The sequence below is a fragment of the Symphodus melops genome (assembly GCF_947650265.1).
Source record: "Symphodus melops genome assembly, chromosome: 23".
In the NCBI taxonomy this organism is placed as follows: Eukaryota; Metazoa; Chordata; class Actinopteri; order Labriformes; family Labridae; genus Symphodus; species Symphodus melops.
The window spans coordinates 9423738-9437772 of record NC_136713.1 but is presented as its reverse complement, the minus strand read 5'-3'; the positions used below and the strand labels follow the sequence as shown (position 1 = coordinate 9437772).

The window sequence follows — 14035 nt, the reverse complement described above, 5'->3', positions numbered from 1 at the left end:
GACTCTCCAGTTTCTATTTGTAATTAACACTTCTGTCCAACACTTTTTTTTTTTTTTTTTGCACAGTTGCAGAATGCTTTTTTGTGAAACACACATTACAGATATCCAAAACGTTGCAGCAATATTAACTCAAATAGGTTACTGGAGGTGAGCGAGCACATTACCTTTTAAAAATGTTTCTGCAGGAAAAAAGAAAGAAGCAAGCTGTGACAATGTGATTAGACATGAAACTATGTTCCAATTACATCCCCAGATAACTCTGAAGAAAAATAATTGCCTGCTGACTACTGCCAGGGAGTAATGTGGTCTCTGGAGCAGACAAACTATGAGCACGAGCAGAGAGACTCAGACATGAGACTGATAGTCCGTCTGGACATACAAAGTTTCAGGAGTTACACGACTGATAGAGAGGATTTAGGAATAACTGGAGACAAAATAATATATCAAAATAGACTCATCTATGCATGAACTGTAGATTTATCACCATCTTGCAGAAAGTACACAACCACACAAGAAGTACAGGAGGTATGTGTGTGTATGTGGAAACAGCTTATCAGAGTAAACAGGATATGGTTTCTACAGTACACGGAGCAAAACAAATTGAAGTACCTCGGTGTCCAGGCACGCTGCTGGACAAGCAAACACACTGATTAAAACCTGATTACAGAGTAAGCGGAGCGTTACGTTGTTTAAGAATCACTGAAAGGCTACGTTTCTCATAATGCTTCTCGTTCTTGGGCGAAAGAAAGGAGCTAATGCTGGTTTGGTCGCAGCAAACTCCTGCAGCTGTTCATAATGGGATTAAACGGGTACAACAATGTCATTTCTTGCATTAGGAGTTTTTTTCAGCGAGCATGCAAGGAAAACAATTAAACAAAATGGTTCGAAGCGCTGCGACTAATTACTAATTCCACTTTTGAAAAGACTATTTTTTTAATTTGCTGGAGAATGATTTTGCTCTGAAAATGTCGAAGAATACTGACATACCTTCTATAACATATTTGTTTTAAACATCCAAATGACTCATTGGCAAAGCTACATTCATAGGATACTGAGGGAACTACCAACACAGGAATGCCTGAAGCCAACAAGGTACAGCAAAGATAAGAAATCCTGTCGAAGGAGTGACGTCTATTTTCCGGAGTCAGTCAGGGCAGAAATTTCACTTTCACTGGGAATATCGCTGAAGATATGAATGACAATTAGATCAACTATTGAATAACAGAAAATGCATGACTAAACAGCCAAATTGCATGATCTCTAGTTACTGTGGGACAATCATCTTGACCATAAAATAATGAAAAATCAACTGCCTTGAAGGGAAACAGCCAAGTGAAGCATTCATGCCGTGAAACTTTGTCAGTGTGGTTATCCAGTGTCCGTAAAATATGATTTCCTATCATCTAGTGGTCGTTTGAAGAATTGCAGAAATCTAAATCACAGCCAAAGTAGCTCCTTTGCTTCCTGTATATTTCAGATCATATTTCCCCATCCTTCTAATTTTCTTTTCACTAAGAAAGTCCAATAAACAGTATTCTTTCCACTCTTTTGAGGCTTCATCGTCTGTTTGTGTTTTCTCCAACAGATACCTCTCGAAGCTTTACGCCGACCAGGACCCACAAGAATCCCCAAACCCAAGGGCTACGGCTCCCAGAAAGGGCCAAACAGCACGGCAGCAAATGTGGGACTGCAGACCAAGAGTCAAACCGCAGGGCAGCCTGCAGCGCACAACAACAACAACCCACATCTGATGAACCGCAGACTGTGATCCATCTGTGACCTTTGCTTTTTTTCTCTTCTTTAAGTCAAATCTGTTTAACATATTTTTGGGCCAGAAGGTGGAAACATCCTCGTAGTTCCCTTGGATTTAAATAATAATAAATCTCTGCAAAGGAGAAGTAACAGGAAAACTGAATCTCTAAAGTTTGTTCGTTGTTTTCCTGATTTAACTTTAGAACACGACTCTTCCTCTTTCACCTTCTCCTCATTTGTGGTGCTGAAAACGTCAAAATGCAACACGTGAATGTGTCAATAGAAACGTGAACTCATCGTATTGGTTGTAAATAAATGTGCAGAACAGTTTAGACAATAGATTACTCAATACTTACTGTGGAAGATGTCCCTTAAATCATTTGAATGAAACTGAAGGGTTAAACTAGAAGTATGTTGTTAAGGGAAATAAATGTTTATTAGTTTTGAACTTGTATGAATTCATCTTTTCAAACAAAGTCTGGTTTATTTAATTGTAGGGATGTACTCGTGGATATTAATGTACAGAAGTGTATCAGTGATGTTGTGTAAAGCAGATACTTGATAGTGATCATCTTTAAAACGTGTAGTTTGTCACTTTTCGTTATCAATAAAGACTTTTTATACCTGGAAGAAGACAACCGTTTCCCTGACAGATCATTCAAAAATATTATGAAAGCACTGCCATATTTCACTTTGAATGGTATATGCGGTAGTGTCCAGTGGTGACCAAACCTCGTCTTGTGGCGTGGGGCGATATGATCATGATGGCGTCATTGATGTCCTTTCAGAGCCGACTTGATGGCTGAACGCAGCACACACAGAAAGCGCTCCCTCTCTTCTTCTCGTTCTGTGGCACAAACCCACGAACGACTGGGGCCCTCCAGGACGAAGGCATGACTCACATCTACAGAGGAACACATTAACAGTCCTGGGACTTTAAAACACAGAGAATGAACACCTTTCATTATCGTTTGATGAGACAAATACTGGAAATAATCGGTACGTAAAAACTCACAGCGTGTGTGTGTAACTTCTCTGACTCCCAGACTGCACAGAGCCACTCACTGAGGCCAGGAAAGTGTGTGTGCTCTGGTTAGCCAACGTGAACGGTGTGTGAAGGAGGTTTCTTCGCGTCAACACCAATGCATCATTAAAGAGGAAGAGGCCCACATCAGAGACGTGCTCGTAGCTCCTGATCATGCACACAAACAATAACAACTATTAAAGATGGGATGATTTAGCGATACTTCAGTCTGATATCTAGTATCATATTTTTCAAGAAAATGTTGCTTTTTATTGTTTGTTTGACCTGAGAGAGTCTGGAATCTGTTCATCAAGACTCCTGAGTAGCGCAGCATCCTGAGTGGTTATCAGCTGCCTGTTTCCTTCATTGAGGCTCTTCGTGGCACAAAGAAAACACATTTACATTCCTGATGACATAGTTCAACATTGAAGTGTGAGCGACAGAAGAATTGTGTTTTCACCGGGCAGCCCTGGATCATCTGCTGCGTTTCTTCAATCAGCCTGTCTCTCTCTGAGTTGCGCTTCAACTGAAACAGACTTAGTCAACTTAGTCAACATTTTGAAATATAGCCTGAAGTACAGAGTCCTTGCCTGGTGATTACCTTCTGTAAAAATTCCCTGAATCGTAACATGGAGTTGAGGGCGGAGGAGAGGTGTGTGTGGTCAGGATGCCCCGGCGGAGTGTGTACAGACAGAGCCTGAAGCAGAGTCACGTACTCCTGTATTCTCCACACAGGACACAGCAGCAGCTCCTGCAGGCTGCACCAACACATGGAAACATGCAATCAAATAAAGAGAAATTCGGTGGAACGCGGACATTTATTTCACAAAGATAAAAAAAGTGTTTTGTGTGTTGTTACCTCAGCATGTGAGTTGCAAGCGTTCTGTCTGCTCTCTTCAGGAAAGCCCTGAACGCAGGCTTAGTCTCCCTGCACTGTAACACAAACACAACATCTGTTTATGTGAGCTTTTTGTCTGAAGAGACCGGTTTCACAGCTTGGGATCAATAAAGTTAATCCATCTATTAACTACACATGAAGGTGGAAAAATATACAAAATAAACTTTTGTTGAATGTTTAAAGTTGAAAAGACAACCTGATATAACAGGTCAGAGGCTAGCTTAGCTTGCTAGCGTGAAGCATTTCATTCAGGTACTCGACCTTGTCGATTGTGCAGAGGGCAGTGGAGTAGTTGTTGAGATAGTTGGTGTAGACTTTCAGCTTTGAGCACAATTTGAGCAGCACGTCTCCGACACACTGATCTGCATCCCACTGCTGCAGCCGAGCTCCTAAATCCATCTGAAACTCCCTTGACACAAACACACACTCTCACTATAGTTATCTTCACAGAGGAAACAAGACAGTGTCATTGCGGTACTTCTGTGATCGGCGTACTTGCTGAGCTGCAGTATGTGTGTGACGGGGCTGAGGACCACGTGGATGTCGGCGAAGCTGAGAATGGCTCTGTTGGAGTTGAGAGCTGCTGTGAGAGGCTCATTGTAGACCTTCAGCACAAAAGCAGAACAGGTTGACTTTATATTCTTCGTCTACTTCAACATGCAATCTGTCTGCATCAGACTCTGCAGCACCATGTTCAGGACAAAAAAGAAACTACAGAAGAATGATTCATCTCCTGTTTAAAAAAATGATTAAAAGATCATGTTCATACTTCGCTTCATTTTATTATCAGTGGCTGTTTTCTGAACTTCACTGACTTTAATACTACATCAGAAGAAGAAGCAGCATTGGAAGACTGTATTAATATAGTTGCAGTTATTTTTCTAACTCTGAGTGGGTTGCAAGTTAAATGGCACTGCACCTGAAACAGGAAGCTTTAAAGAACTAAAAATGTGATGTTTGATTGTTCTATTTTACGTCAAAAGATAGATTTCCGCATAAAAGGCTAAATGTGCAGGTAAATAAATAATTCTGCTTTCTGTTTGTTGTCTGAGCAGTTTCAATTTGAGATGGGCTTCCAAGATTGACAAATGATCAAGTACAAAAATGGAAAAAAGTACCTTCAGCACTGCGCCCAGTCTCCCCAGATAAACACACTCGCTGTGGTGCAACTCTCTGGCTACTGCACCTCTCCAGTCTAACGCCGTCTACAGAGAAAATGAACAAAACAAAATGAGGGTGATGCATCTTCTTTGTACTAGGCCTACAAGGACAGGTACAAAACACACACACACACACACACACACACACACACACACACACACACACACACACACACACACACACACACACACACACACACACACACACACACACACACACACACACACACACACACACACACACACACACACACACACACACACACACACACACACACCTGTTGTAGCTCGGATAATGAGCCGAGACCTTTCTGTAAGCTCCACTTCTCCTCTCCACAGCTCTCTTCTCTCTCCTTCTCCTCACTCCATCTTGTCAAGAAGTGGACAAGAAACTCCACAGGTCTGGGCTGAAGAGGTAAGAGCAGAAATAATAACACACAGCCACTTGATTTGAAATGCTGCTATTTATTAACTAATGACATTTGCACACAGAAGAGAATGTGAAACTGTGAGCGTGTGTTCAAAAACTCCTCACCTCTTCTTGTCTTGTGAGTGCAACAAGCCCCTCACTCAGAGCCAACTTCAGCTCTTTGGACACACACACATCCTCCAGGCAGATCTCCTCCCACAGAAAATGACCTATAAACACATCATCATACTCAGGAAGTTTACAGGACACAGAGTATGCAGGCTTCTGTTTAAACCTGCCACTGGTCCAGCTGTGTGTATCTGCTGTAAGTCGACATGAGTGTGAAACCCACCCAGAGCGCGACCCCTGGCCTGCAGGCTGGCCCGCTGTAGCTGTGGCCCCAGGCGGCCCCTCAGCTCCCCCAGAGCCTCCTCCATCCACTGAGCCTGTCTGCACCAACTCTGCAGGACGCTCTCACACACGTAGAGCAGAGCGGGGGCAGCTGGCTGCTCGTTGGAGAGTCCGGTGCACACACTGCTGTCAGACCACTCACTGAGGACTGAAAAAGGGAAAACAATGCTTCACAGTGATTTAAGGAAATGTGTTGTAATTGGCTCATGAGTTCTGAAGTTCTTTGAAATTTGTGACATCTGCGACTTTTAAATTTGACCACCGAAATCTTATCAGTTCATTGTTAATTTGATATTTTTTCCAAATTTGTAGTCATCACATAGGAGTGGCATATTTCGAGATTGGTAAATGTTTTTTTTAAGTGCAAGTGGTAATCTAGGGAGAAACATATTCTTCTGGCTCCTGACAAATGTTTTGTTTTATTTCTCATTGATTTAGTCTTTTGAATTAGTGACTTACTGTTCTGGAAATTTCCAGTGGCAAGACCCATCGGTGCCCGAACCTCCATACCGGTCAGAGTAGAGAGAGCCTGCATGAGAGCCAAACCTGACGCTGAGGAGGAGAGACAGGGGAGATGATGAGACAAATAAACAGCAGCAGAGGTTTCAGATTCCAGAGAAGTGTGTGTCCGTTACTTCAGTGTCTTCCTACCAGATGCAGCCAGTGGAGAGAAGATATCAATCCCTCCGCCTTCTTCTGCCAGTGCCACCCAGCCAGACAGTTTTTCCCAGAATTCTCTGTGGTCCGGGGTCAGAAGAGTCGCTTGAGACAGGCTACAACCTGAAGTATGAAAGTTAACATTAAAGAGTATCAGCGGAGTAGAAAATTAAAGTAGAAATGAATGTGAGATTTATGATCACATTACACAGAGGTAAAGTAAAGATCAATAGTGTGTTTCCTTTCACGTCCTATCTTTTCCTACTGCACCTCCCTTCTCTACACTTCCTGGTTTCTCCCTGTCCTCCCTTCCCTTGATTGGTTGTTCTTTGCACTCTGTCAGTGATTAGTTAGATTGAATTCCCCTGCTCACTGCTTATTTACGACAGCACTCCAATGCACTCACGTTTGGCTCTTCACATGGGGCGGTAGTTCAGCACTGCTATTTTTAGTTACCTCGTCCTCTGTAATTTATCTAATCACTTCATTTATCCTTATTTCCTTCAGAAAGTCAATCTAATTTGACTTGTTTATTGTGATATATTTTATTTGTCTTTCAGCGCTGATGTTGGAAACATCCCATGTGTGTTTTGGACAAATTAAACCTGCTTACACTCAAGTCTCATTTTTGGATTCTTGCATCCTGAGCCGTTTCCCATGGTGATAGCCTATGTCGATATATATAATGGTTTTAGAAGATGTCAGATAAACTTCTTCCGCTGCAGGCTCCACTTACACCGAATCTTACCCTGCCAGTGTTTTCACACATAAACACACATTATTGATCCTCACCTTCAAGCAGACGGATTTCCTCCGTTCCTCCAGGAGCGAGTAGTCCCATCCTCTGAACTCTCTTGCCAGAAATGGCCCTCTCTGCCTGGGTTAACAGCGCTGAGAGAGTCCCTCTGTGGTCGTACTGAACCATGATCACTCCAGCCGTCACACCGCTCAGCAGCAGCTACGTGGAGCGTAGTGAGAGAGGAACAGAACAGACCATTTTACACTCAGTATTGTGTTCTACTCCCTACTGGCCTGTAAAAACTATATGGCTTTATTTTACTTCATAGGCTGGGATTCTGTTAGACATCAGCAGCAAGAGGGGGGGAGCAGGTCGATGGACTGGAGAGGCCGCTGGTAGCACTGCAGGTTGACAGGTGAAGGAGGACAGCGCTCCATTAGCCTTGTTCACCCTCTCACTGAAAAAACAACAACACACCACAACAAGTAGAGTAAGGACAGAAAGTCTTAAAATACATGTCTCGAGCAATAACCTACTGAGGGATGCATTGTAAAGCACATGGCACTTAATTGAAATAAATAGAAAATAAATAGTCACCTGCTAGGACAGGAGGCCTGGACTCTCTGCAAGCTTTGTGATGCAGGTCCATGGTGTCCACCGTCGAGGCTAAGACTAGGACACCCAACAAGTGTTTGAGGCCATGAAAGGGAGGGCCAGGACCTGGGTGTCACACCAGGGCTGGACCTCCCTGTTTGGGTTCTTCCAGCTCTGGCTCCTTCTGGCTTTTTGTTGCTGCCCCAAACTCTCCTGGTTCTTAGAGATTCTCCTGCAAAAATCACAGATTTAAGCACGGCCATGACTCGGCTCAGGAGGTCTTCTTTATTTGACCTCATAAGGACAAATTCAGTAAATCAAATTAAACATTTACAACATGTGGTGTGTCAGACACACTTCTGAGATGACAAAAGTAAAACCCCTCATCATGACTTTCATGCTGATTTATCCCTTTCAATAATAAGAAAAAAAATCAATAACATAGTCTGAGGTCCTCCTGTTCTCTTACTCACTTTTCTCCTCTTGCAGTTTATCTCTGATCATCTGTCTGATCCTCCTCTCCTTCCTTCTCTCCTCATCCTCCTCTGTGCTTTGTTGGTTCAGGGTCCCATACAACTCTGCCGCTTCCCGAGGAGTAAGCCAGTCCAGGGTGGAAACGCAGGAAATGTAGTGAGTTTTCCATGCTCCAAATTCTTTTTCTGCAGGTGTGTATGGGAGAAACCAGCCTCTCTTGATGCAGCGGTCAGTCCAGAGACAATCCTGGGTAAAAGAAAGACAAGAGGAGACGATAGACACTCTTTAGAATCAATCTTTACAGTATCTTAAGAACATTAAAGTCTCTCTCCTTCATCCTCTCACCTGCTCAGCAAGGACCCTCCAATGCCAGCTGACTTGTGCAGCAGAGCAAAGGTCACGAGGGGACAAAAATGACATGACATACAGGGAAAGAAAGCGTGGCAGCACCGCTGTGAAGTCCACTTGAGTCACAGGAACAGTCTCAATCAGCAAATCCCGGCAATATCTGCTCAGGATGTAAGATATTTTTACTAGTTAGACCGTAGGTCTGATTTTAAAGCACAGAAACTTAATTAATATCAATAAAATACAACACCAAACAAAGACGTGACACAATGTTTCCTCATTGTGAGATAAACAGTCTGACCAGGTAGAAAGAGTCCTTACTTGAGCTGTGTCTTTGAGCAGCGTGTTAGCAGAGAGGACAACGTCTGTTTCCTCTGTCTGTCAGTCCACAGATCAAACCAATGCAGCAAAAGGTTCATCCTCTCCTCAAATAACTGCACTCAAATGGAAAAGGTCACAAACTTTATACAGTTCATGTTTAAAACATTATGGCAGACATGAGTAATACACGGTGAACCATTAATGAGAGATATATGAATTTCTGTTGGGCAGTACATATGAAATAAGTGTTAAAGCCTTAGTACTTTATGTGCATATTTTTGTACACCTGTATTAATTGTGTGCAAGTAACTGGATACATGAAACAGTTTTAAAACGACTTACCTGAGTAATTTTAAATATTGACACTAGTTTTAGCTAAACTTTTTAAACCGTTTTAACAGACCGTTTTAAACACAATAAAAATAACTATAAATACGAATAAGATACTACGTTAACATTGTTCAATATTTACCTGTATAGAGTCTTCGCACACCTGCTTTTAATTAGCTTGGCGTTTATTGCGCACTTAATAAAATTAAGAAAGCTTAATCGGCATGAATGTGACGATAATTAGAAAACATTTAAAAAAAGGAATACAACTCAAATAAATACGTGGACAGTTAATATAATTAAAATATATATATTATATAATGAGAGCTTAAAAATCCGATAAATATCTATATCAAAACAATAAATACATATTAGCGAGCCAGATACACGGTACATTACCGCCCTCTACTGGATGTGAAGTGAATCAACCGTCTTTCCACAATTTCAAAATAAAACAAGGGTTATGGCATTCAAATCAATGCACATTCATCAAAATAATGTTTCATGTTTAAGTGCCACAACTGACATAGCCTATACGAAAAAAATGATTCTTTCAACCAACCTAAAAAAAAAAAATTATATATATATATATATATATATATATATATATATATATATATATATATATATATATATATATATATATATATATATATATATATACTGTAATTTGTTGCACCAAATTTTTTCTTTGGTCACAATACTAAACATAATATATATTATGTATTACATAATACGACTTTATAAAACTTAACATAAATGCTTAACATTTATTCAACGTCCCTTAAAGGTTTTGTGGATGTTTCTAAATTCTTTTTTTTCTGACCTGGACGTTGCTGCTCCTGTTGTTCAGGGGGGTCCAGGTGCTAAAGCAGGTTGCAGACCGCTGCCTGTGGACCTGCTGTGGCTCATAGTCTGTCCCACTGAGCTGCCACCGCTTCACAGAGTGAGGGCTTGACTTCAGGCTCGACTCCATGGCCTCACACACAAATAAACACTTTCTGTGAAAACTCGACTTCTCCCGTTTAAAATCCACACCACTATCAGGTCCAGCTCTCAAATGTTGGGCTGCATTGAGCTGCTCTGCTCTCGGCTCTCAATCACCTTAGAGACGCATCAACAAAGGATGTGCACATTCCTGCACACAGCTCATGAATAAGTAACATGGGGTCCCGAGCCAGGCTATAAACAAGCCACAAAAAGCAGGTTGTCAACACAAATAGAAGACAACAATGTTGTGACGAAAATAGGGGGATTCAATTAGGAAATGTTTGTTAAAAAAAAACAACAACAAAAAACACGCTTACATGCCAAACTTTTCAATTTGAGGTAAAAGAATAAAAGAAAGCTTAATCTTGCAGGACTCGAGCCTGAACTTGTGTATCAGTGTGACAAAGAGTCAAAAGGATGCATGCACTGGGTTGACTTGTTATGCAAAAAAAAAAGAAAAAAAGAAATTGACATAACAGAGCAAGGGACGTGGGACAGATTAGTGACTTCATTTGGGCCTGAACTATTGCAACATAAATCCCTGAAGCTTTCATTTCATCAGAGTCCCTTTTCTAAGAATGATTATTTTTACATTTAAAAAAAGAAGAAATTCAGACAACACATTTATTATACCAATAAAAATAAAATTCACCAAACAGCAAAAACACTTAGAAATACATCCCCCCCAAAAACCAAACACACTGTTATAACAAGTGATAAAATACAGTCAAGGTTTACAATCAAAGCAGCATTATCAGATGATTATATATTATCTTTGAAAACACTATCTGAACTCTAAAATCAATGTGGTCTTTATAAATTGATGATTACTTACAAACCAATAAGGCAAACATGATTAAATGAAAACGTTAAGGCATGGTTGTGGTGTCAACTTTTGGATTCTTTTTTTTCCTCCCACGCAGCAGTGATATTGTGCAGAGCACATGATGCGTGGAAAACGTGCAAAAAGATTAACCGCTGAGCGATGTGTTGGAGCAGGACATCGTTCACAGAGAATACAAACTGGGTCTCAGTCAGCACTGATTCGACTGTGTCCTCTCGATCGATATTTTGGCAGATTAAACCAAAATGTAACTTTGCGCGAGATGATGAAGACATAGGCGATAAAATCTGCAAGCTTTAAGCTGAGAAACAATTCTACCCCTGTCTTGGTATGTGATCACTGTAGCTTGCAGTCTTTAATTTGTGAGGTTACAGACAGTGATCAACCTGTGACAACAGATATGACAAAGTGCAAAGAAAGAGCTTAGATATGCATTTAGAACTTTGGTTAGCAATGTAGAGTAAATCTAAGCTGTTTGGAAATGAGTCAGCTGACTAAAATGTTACTTAAAAACAGGCAGAGCCAGTGAGAAAGAAATCACTGCACTTTATACTGTAGGTCAAATCATATCACCCTCTAAATATCACTCTGATTTAGATGACAACATCTGGTTATTTACTTATGATTAAAGCTAGTTCTACTCCAAATGAATCACATAGTGCATACCTCTTTGGGACATCTTACATGACATCCCTCACCCTGCATGTACAGGGTACGCTGGTGAACACGTGTGCAGACGACTCTGCTACAATACTTAAAAGACATAGTGAGTCAAGCCCACGCCAGCTCCACCTTACTCACTGCAGCTCCTCCGAGTGGAATAAATAAAACATTTGGGTGAGATGGGATGGAGGAGCGGAAAGAAGTTCACATGCTGGCAGTCCTCGGGATGTCCTGGGAGTCGGCGAGGTTTAGTTTCTGACTGGAGAAGTACAAGAGTCAAGGAAGAATCCAAAGGAAATATCTGACATTTAAAACCAAAAGAACAGGAACGTGAAAGAGAAGTGGTTACACGTTCACTTTAAAGCCTTTAGGAAGAGTCGCAGACTTTTGTAACGCTCAGAAGGATACATGGATGAACTCAGCTCCTCAAGCTGTGGAGGAGAAAACATAGTTTAAACTCAAATTAAAACCTCAGGCACAGTACGGCATGACTTCATCCTGTTCCTCACGTATCAGGGAGCTAAATCTTACACAGTTACAAAGTAAGAAAGAGAATTAGCAGCTCATCAATTACTACCTTAATCCAGGATGTCAATAAATAGCAGGGCAGTAGCAGATCAGTGGATTTGTGTGTGGACCTGTCTGCTAATATAGCATGAGCTTTAACATTTTGGTGCAAAACTGAAAAAAAAAAAGCGGGTACAAAGTCAAGATATTTACAATTTAAATGATGTGACAACAGTCTCACATTCATTAGTAGTTTGTCCATGTTGGTGTCACAGGCCACCTTCCTCTGGTCCTCAGGCATTTCATCCACCTCTCCGTAGAGGTCAAAGTGCAAACGGGCCAGCTTCTCCTGCATCTCTCTCACATGCTCCATCTGGCCAATGGAGCACTCGTTTCCTGACACAGTACAAAGGTAGAGCACATAAAAAATCATAAAAATGATCATAAAAAAACGTCTGCTGCCTTTATAAAATCTAAGGAAACTTAAATTTTGTTTCTGAGCTTAGCACACGTAGGAAAACGTGCTGTAGTCGAAAGTGCTTTTTGATGTCCAAATTACCAAAGGCTTGTAGTTTCCCTGAGTGGAAGTCGTTGAGGAGACTGAGCAGGCCATTCTCCATCTCCTGAACATCTGAAACATCAGTCAGGAAGGAGTGTTGGATGGGAGGAGCCGACGGGCCCTGGCTCTGATTTGCTTTGCCTGCCGAGGCCTGTTGATTCCTCAGTTTGTCTCTGAGACCCCTAAAAAAAGAGGAAAAGAGAGACAAAAAGTCCGTCTGAGGGAGGAGTATGCCCTTTAGTATTAGTGATAATAACATGTCAAGGAGGGGTGGACAGAAAGACAGACAAATACTGTATATTCATATCCAGAATAAACCTTTAAAGTAAATATAAATGTAAAAAAAAATGAAGACTACAGTGCATAAAAACCTAAGTGTATCTGAATGTACACACACTGGTGTGTCAATGACATGTGTTTATTATGACAATAATAATGATCACAGCTACCTTCTGCTCTTATTCTTTTGGCTGGAGTGAGTCCCCATGTTATGGCTGTAGCCGACGTGTCGTCCCCCGGAGGAAGTGCCTGTTTTCCGGCCAGAGCCAGCAGCCGGAGCCGCTGTGTTGGTGGAGGGCTTGGGGCTCTTTCTCTTCAGCTTTCGCTCCTCCATAGCTTCATGTTACGTTGTTTTCTTGATTAAAAGTGTACACCGGGGATTGAGGATAACAAAAAACCCGTGACTTTATGCCAAACCCAAAACAAAAAAAACAACAACACTTCGTGACCAGGATTATGTTAGCTCCGCAGCTAGCCGCTCTGCTAATCTCCACACATCGTCAGTTTAAATTTAAAACCTCGAATAAAAGCTGGTAAATAACTACTCCTTCTGAGCCATCCGCTTGTCGTATGTGGTGCTGACAGGTAGTCCAAACAACTCAAACACTAGAGATGCGTATGCATCTGACAGGTAGGTGAGTTCGCCCCGTGAACTCTGAAAACTTCCTGTTTAGGTGGGACGCTCCGGTCTCACTCCAGTGTTGTCAGATCTCGCGAGAGAAACAAGCCATCAGGTATTTTTTTGCAAAGCATCAGTAACCATCAACAATAGTGTACCTGGTGTTTTGTGGGTTTTTAAAAAAAAAAAAAATTCTTTTAACATTTCCCTGCAAAATAAAATCAAGATGTTGCACATCTTAATAAGATGATGGCCACCCTTTCCACTTCTGACAAGTGTCTAAACTTCCTGCTCATGTATTGAGATAACTAAGTTAAATGAAAATGAAATTAAAATTAAGTTGCCTACAGTGAACGGGCCAGGTTAGAGAGAGGAAACCCGCAGGTGTGGATTTCAATGAATTTCACCCTGAGTCTAATACAGCTTCCTGATTTTTGTTGTTGTTGTCAAAATCCTT

General features: G+C 41.4%; 3 protein-coding genes across 4 annotated transcripts in view; 1 reads left to right on the top strand and 2 right to left on the bottom strand.

The window, feature by feature from the left end:
• Positions 1-2415, top strand: part of filip1l (filamin A interacting protein 1-like) — a 57029-nt gene extending 54614 nt beyond the window's left edge. The window contains exon 6 of the mRNA XM_079336458.1: positions 1586-2415. Coding sequence (XP_079192584.1) covers positions 1586-1768 — 183 coding nt within the window. The 3' untranslated portion in view covers positions 1769-2415. The remainder of the gene's footprint in view (positions 1-1585) is intronic.
• An 89-nt stretch (positions 2416-2504) lies between these two features.
• Positions 2505-9301, bottom strand: ect2l (epithelial cell transforming 2 like). Its single transcript, XM_079336462.1, is given in 22 exon segments — positions 2505-2656; positions 2768-2814; positions 2816-2944; positions 3062-3150; positions 3237-3302; positions 3378-3534; positions 3636-3709; positions 3936-4083; positions 4170-4279; positions 4793-4879; positions 5113-5241; positions 5370-5473; positions 5596-5802; positions 6114-6206; positions 6306-6434; positions 7104-7269; positions 7372-7507; positions 7648-7876; positions 8118-8364; positions 8464-8626; positions 8788-8900; positions 9260-9301. Coding segments are annotated over 21 exon segments (2742 nt in total). The 5' UTR covers positions 8886-8900; positions 9260-9301; the 3' UTR covers positions 2505-2522.
• A 1416-nt stretch (positions 9302-10717) lies between these two features.
• On the bottom strand, positions 10718-13666 carry ccdc28a (coiled-coil domain containing 28A). 2 transcript variants are annotated; one of them, XM_079336469.1, is made up of 5 exons: positions 13130-13664; positions 12681-12862; positions 12363-12517; positions 12023-12045; positions 10718-11873 (listed from the first exon to the last, which is right to left on the bottom strand). In XM_079336469.1, the coding sequence occupies exons 1-5, from the start codon at positions 13291-13293 to the stop codon at positions 11819-11821; spliced, it is 579 nt and encodes a 192-aa protein (XP_079192595.1). In that variant the 5' UTR covers positions 13294-13664; the 3' UTR covers positions 10718-11818. The 2 variants fall into 2 exon arrangements, with proteins under 2 accessions (XP_079192595.1, XP_079192596.1); XM_079336470.1 differs by having other exon boundaries at positions 11808-11873; positions 12335-12517; positions 13130-13666.
• Between the last annotated feature and the right edge of the window lie 369 nt (positions 13667-14035).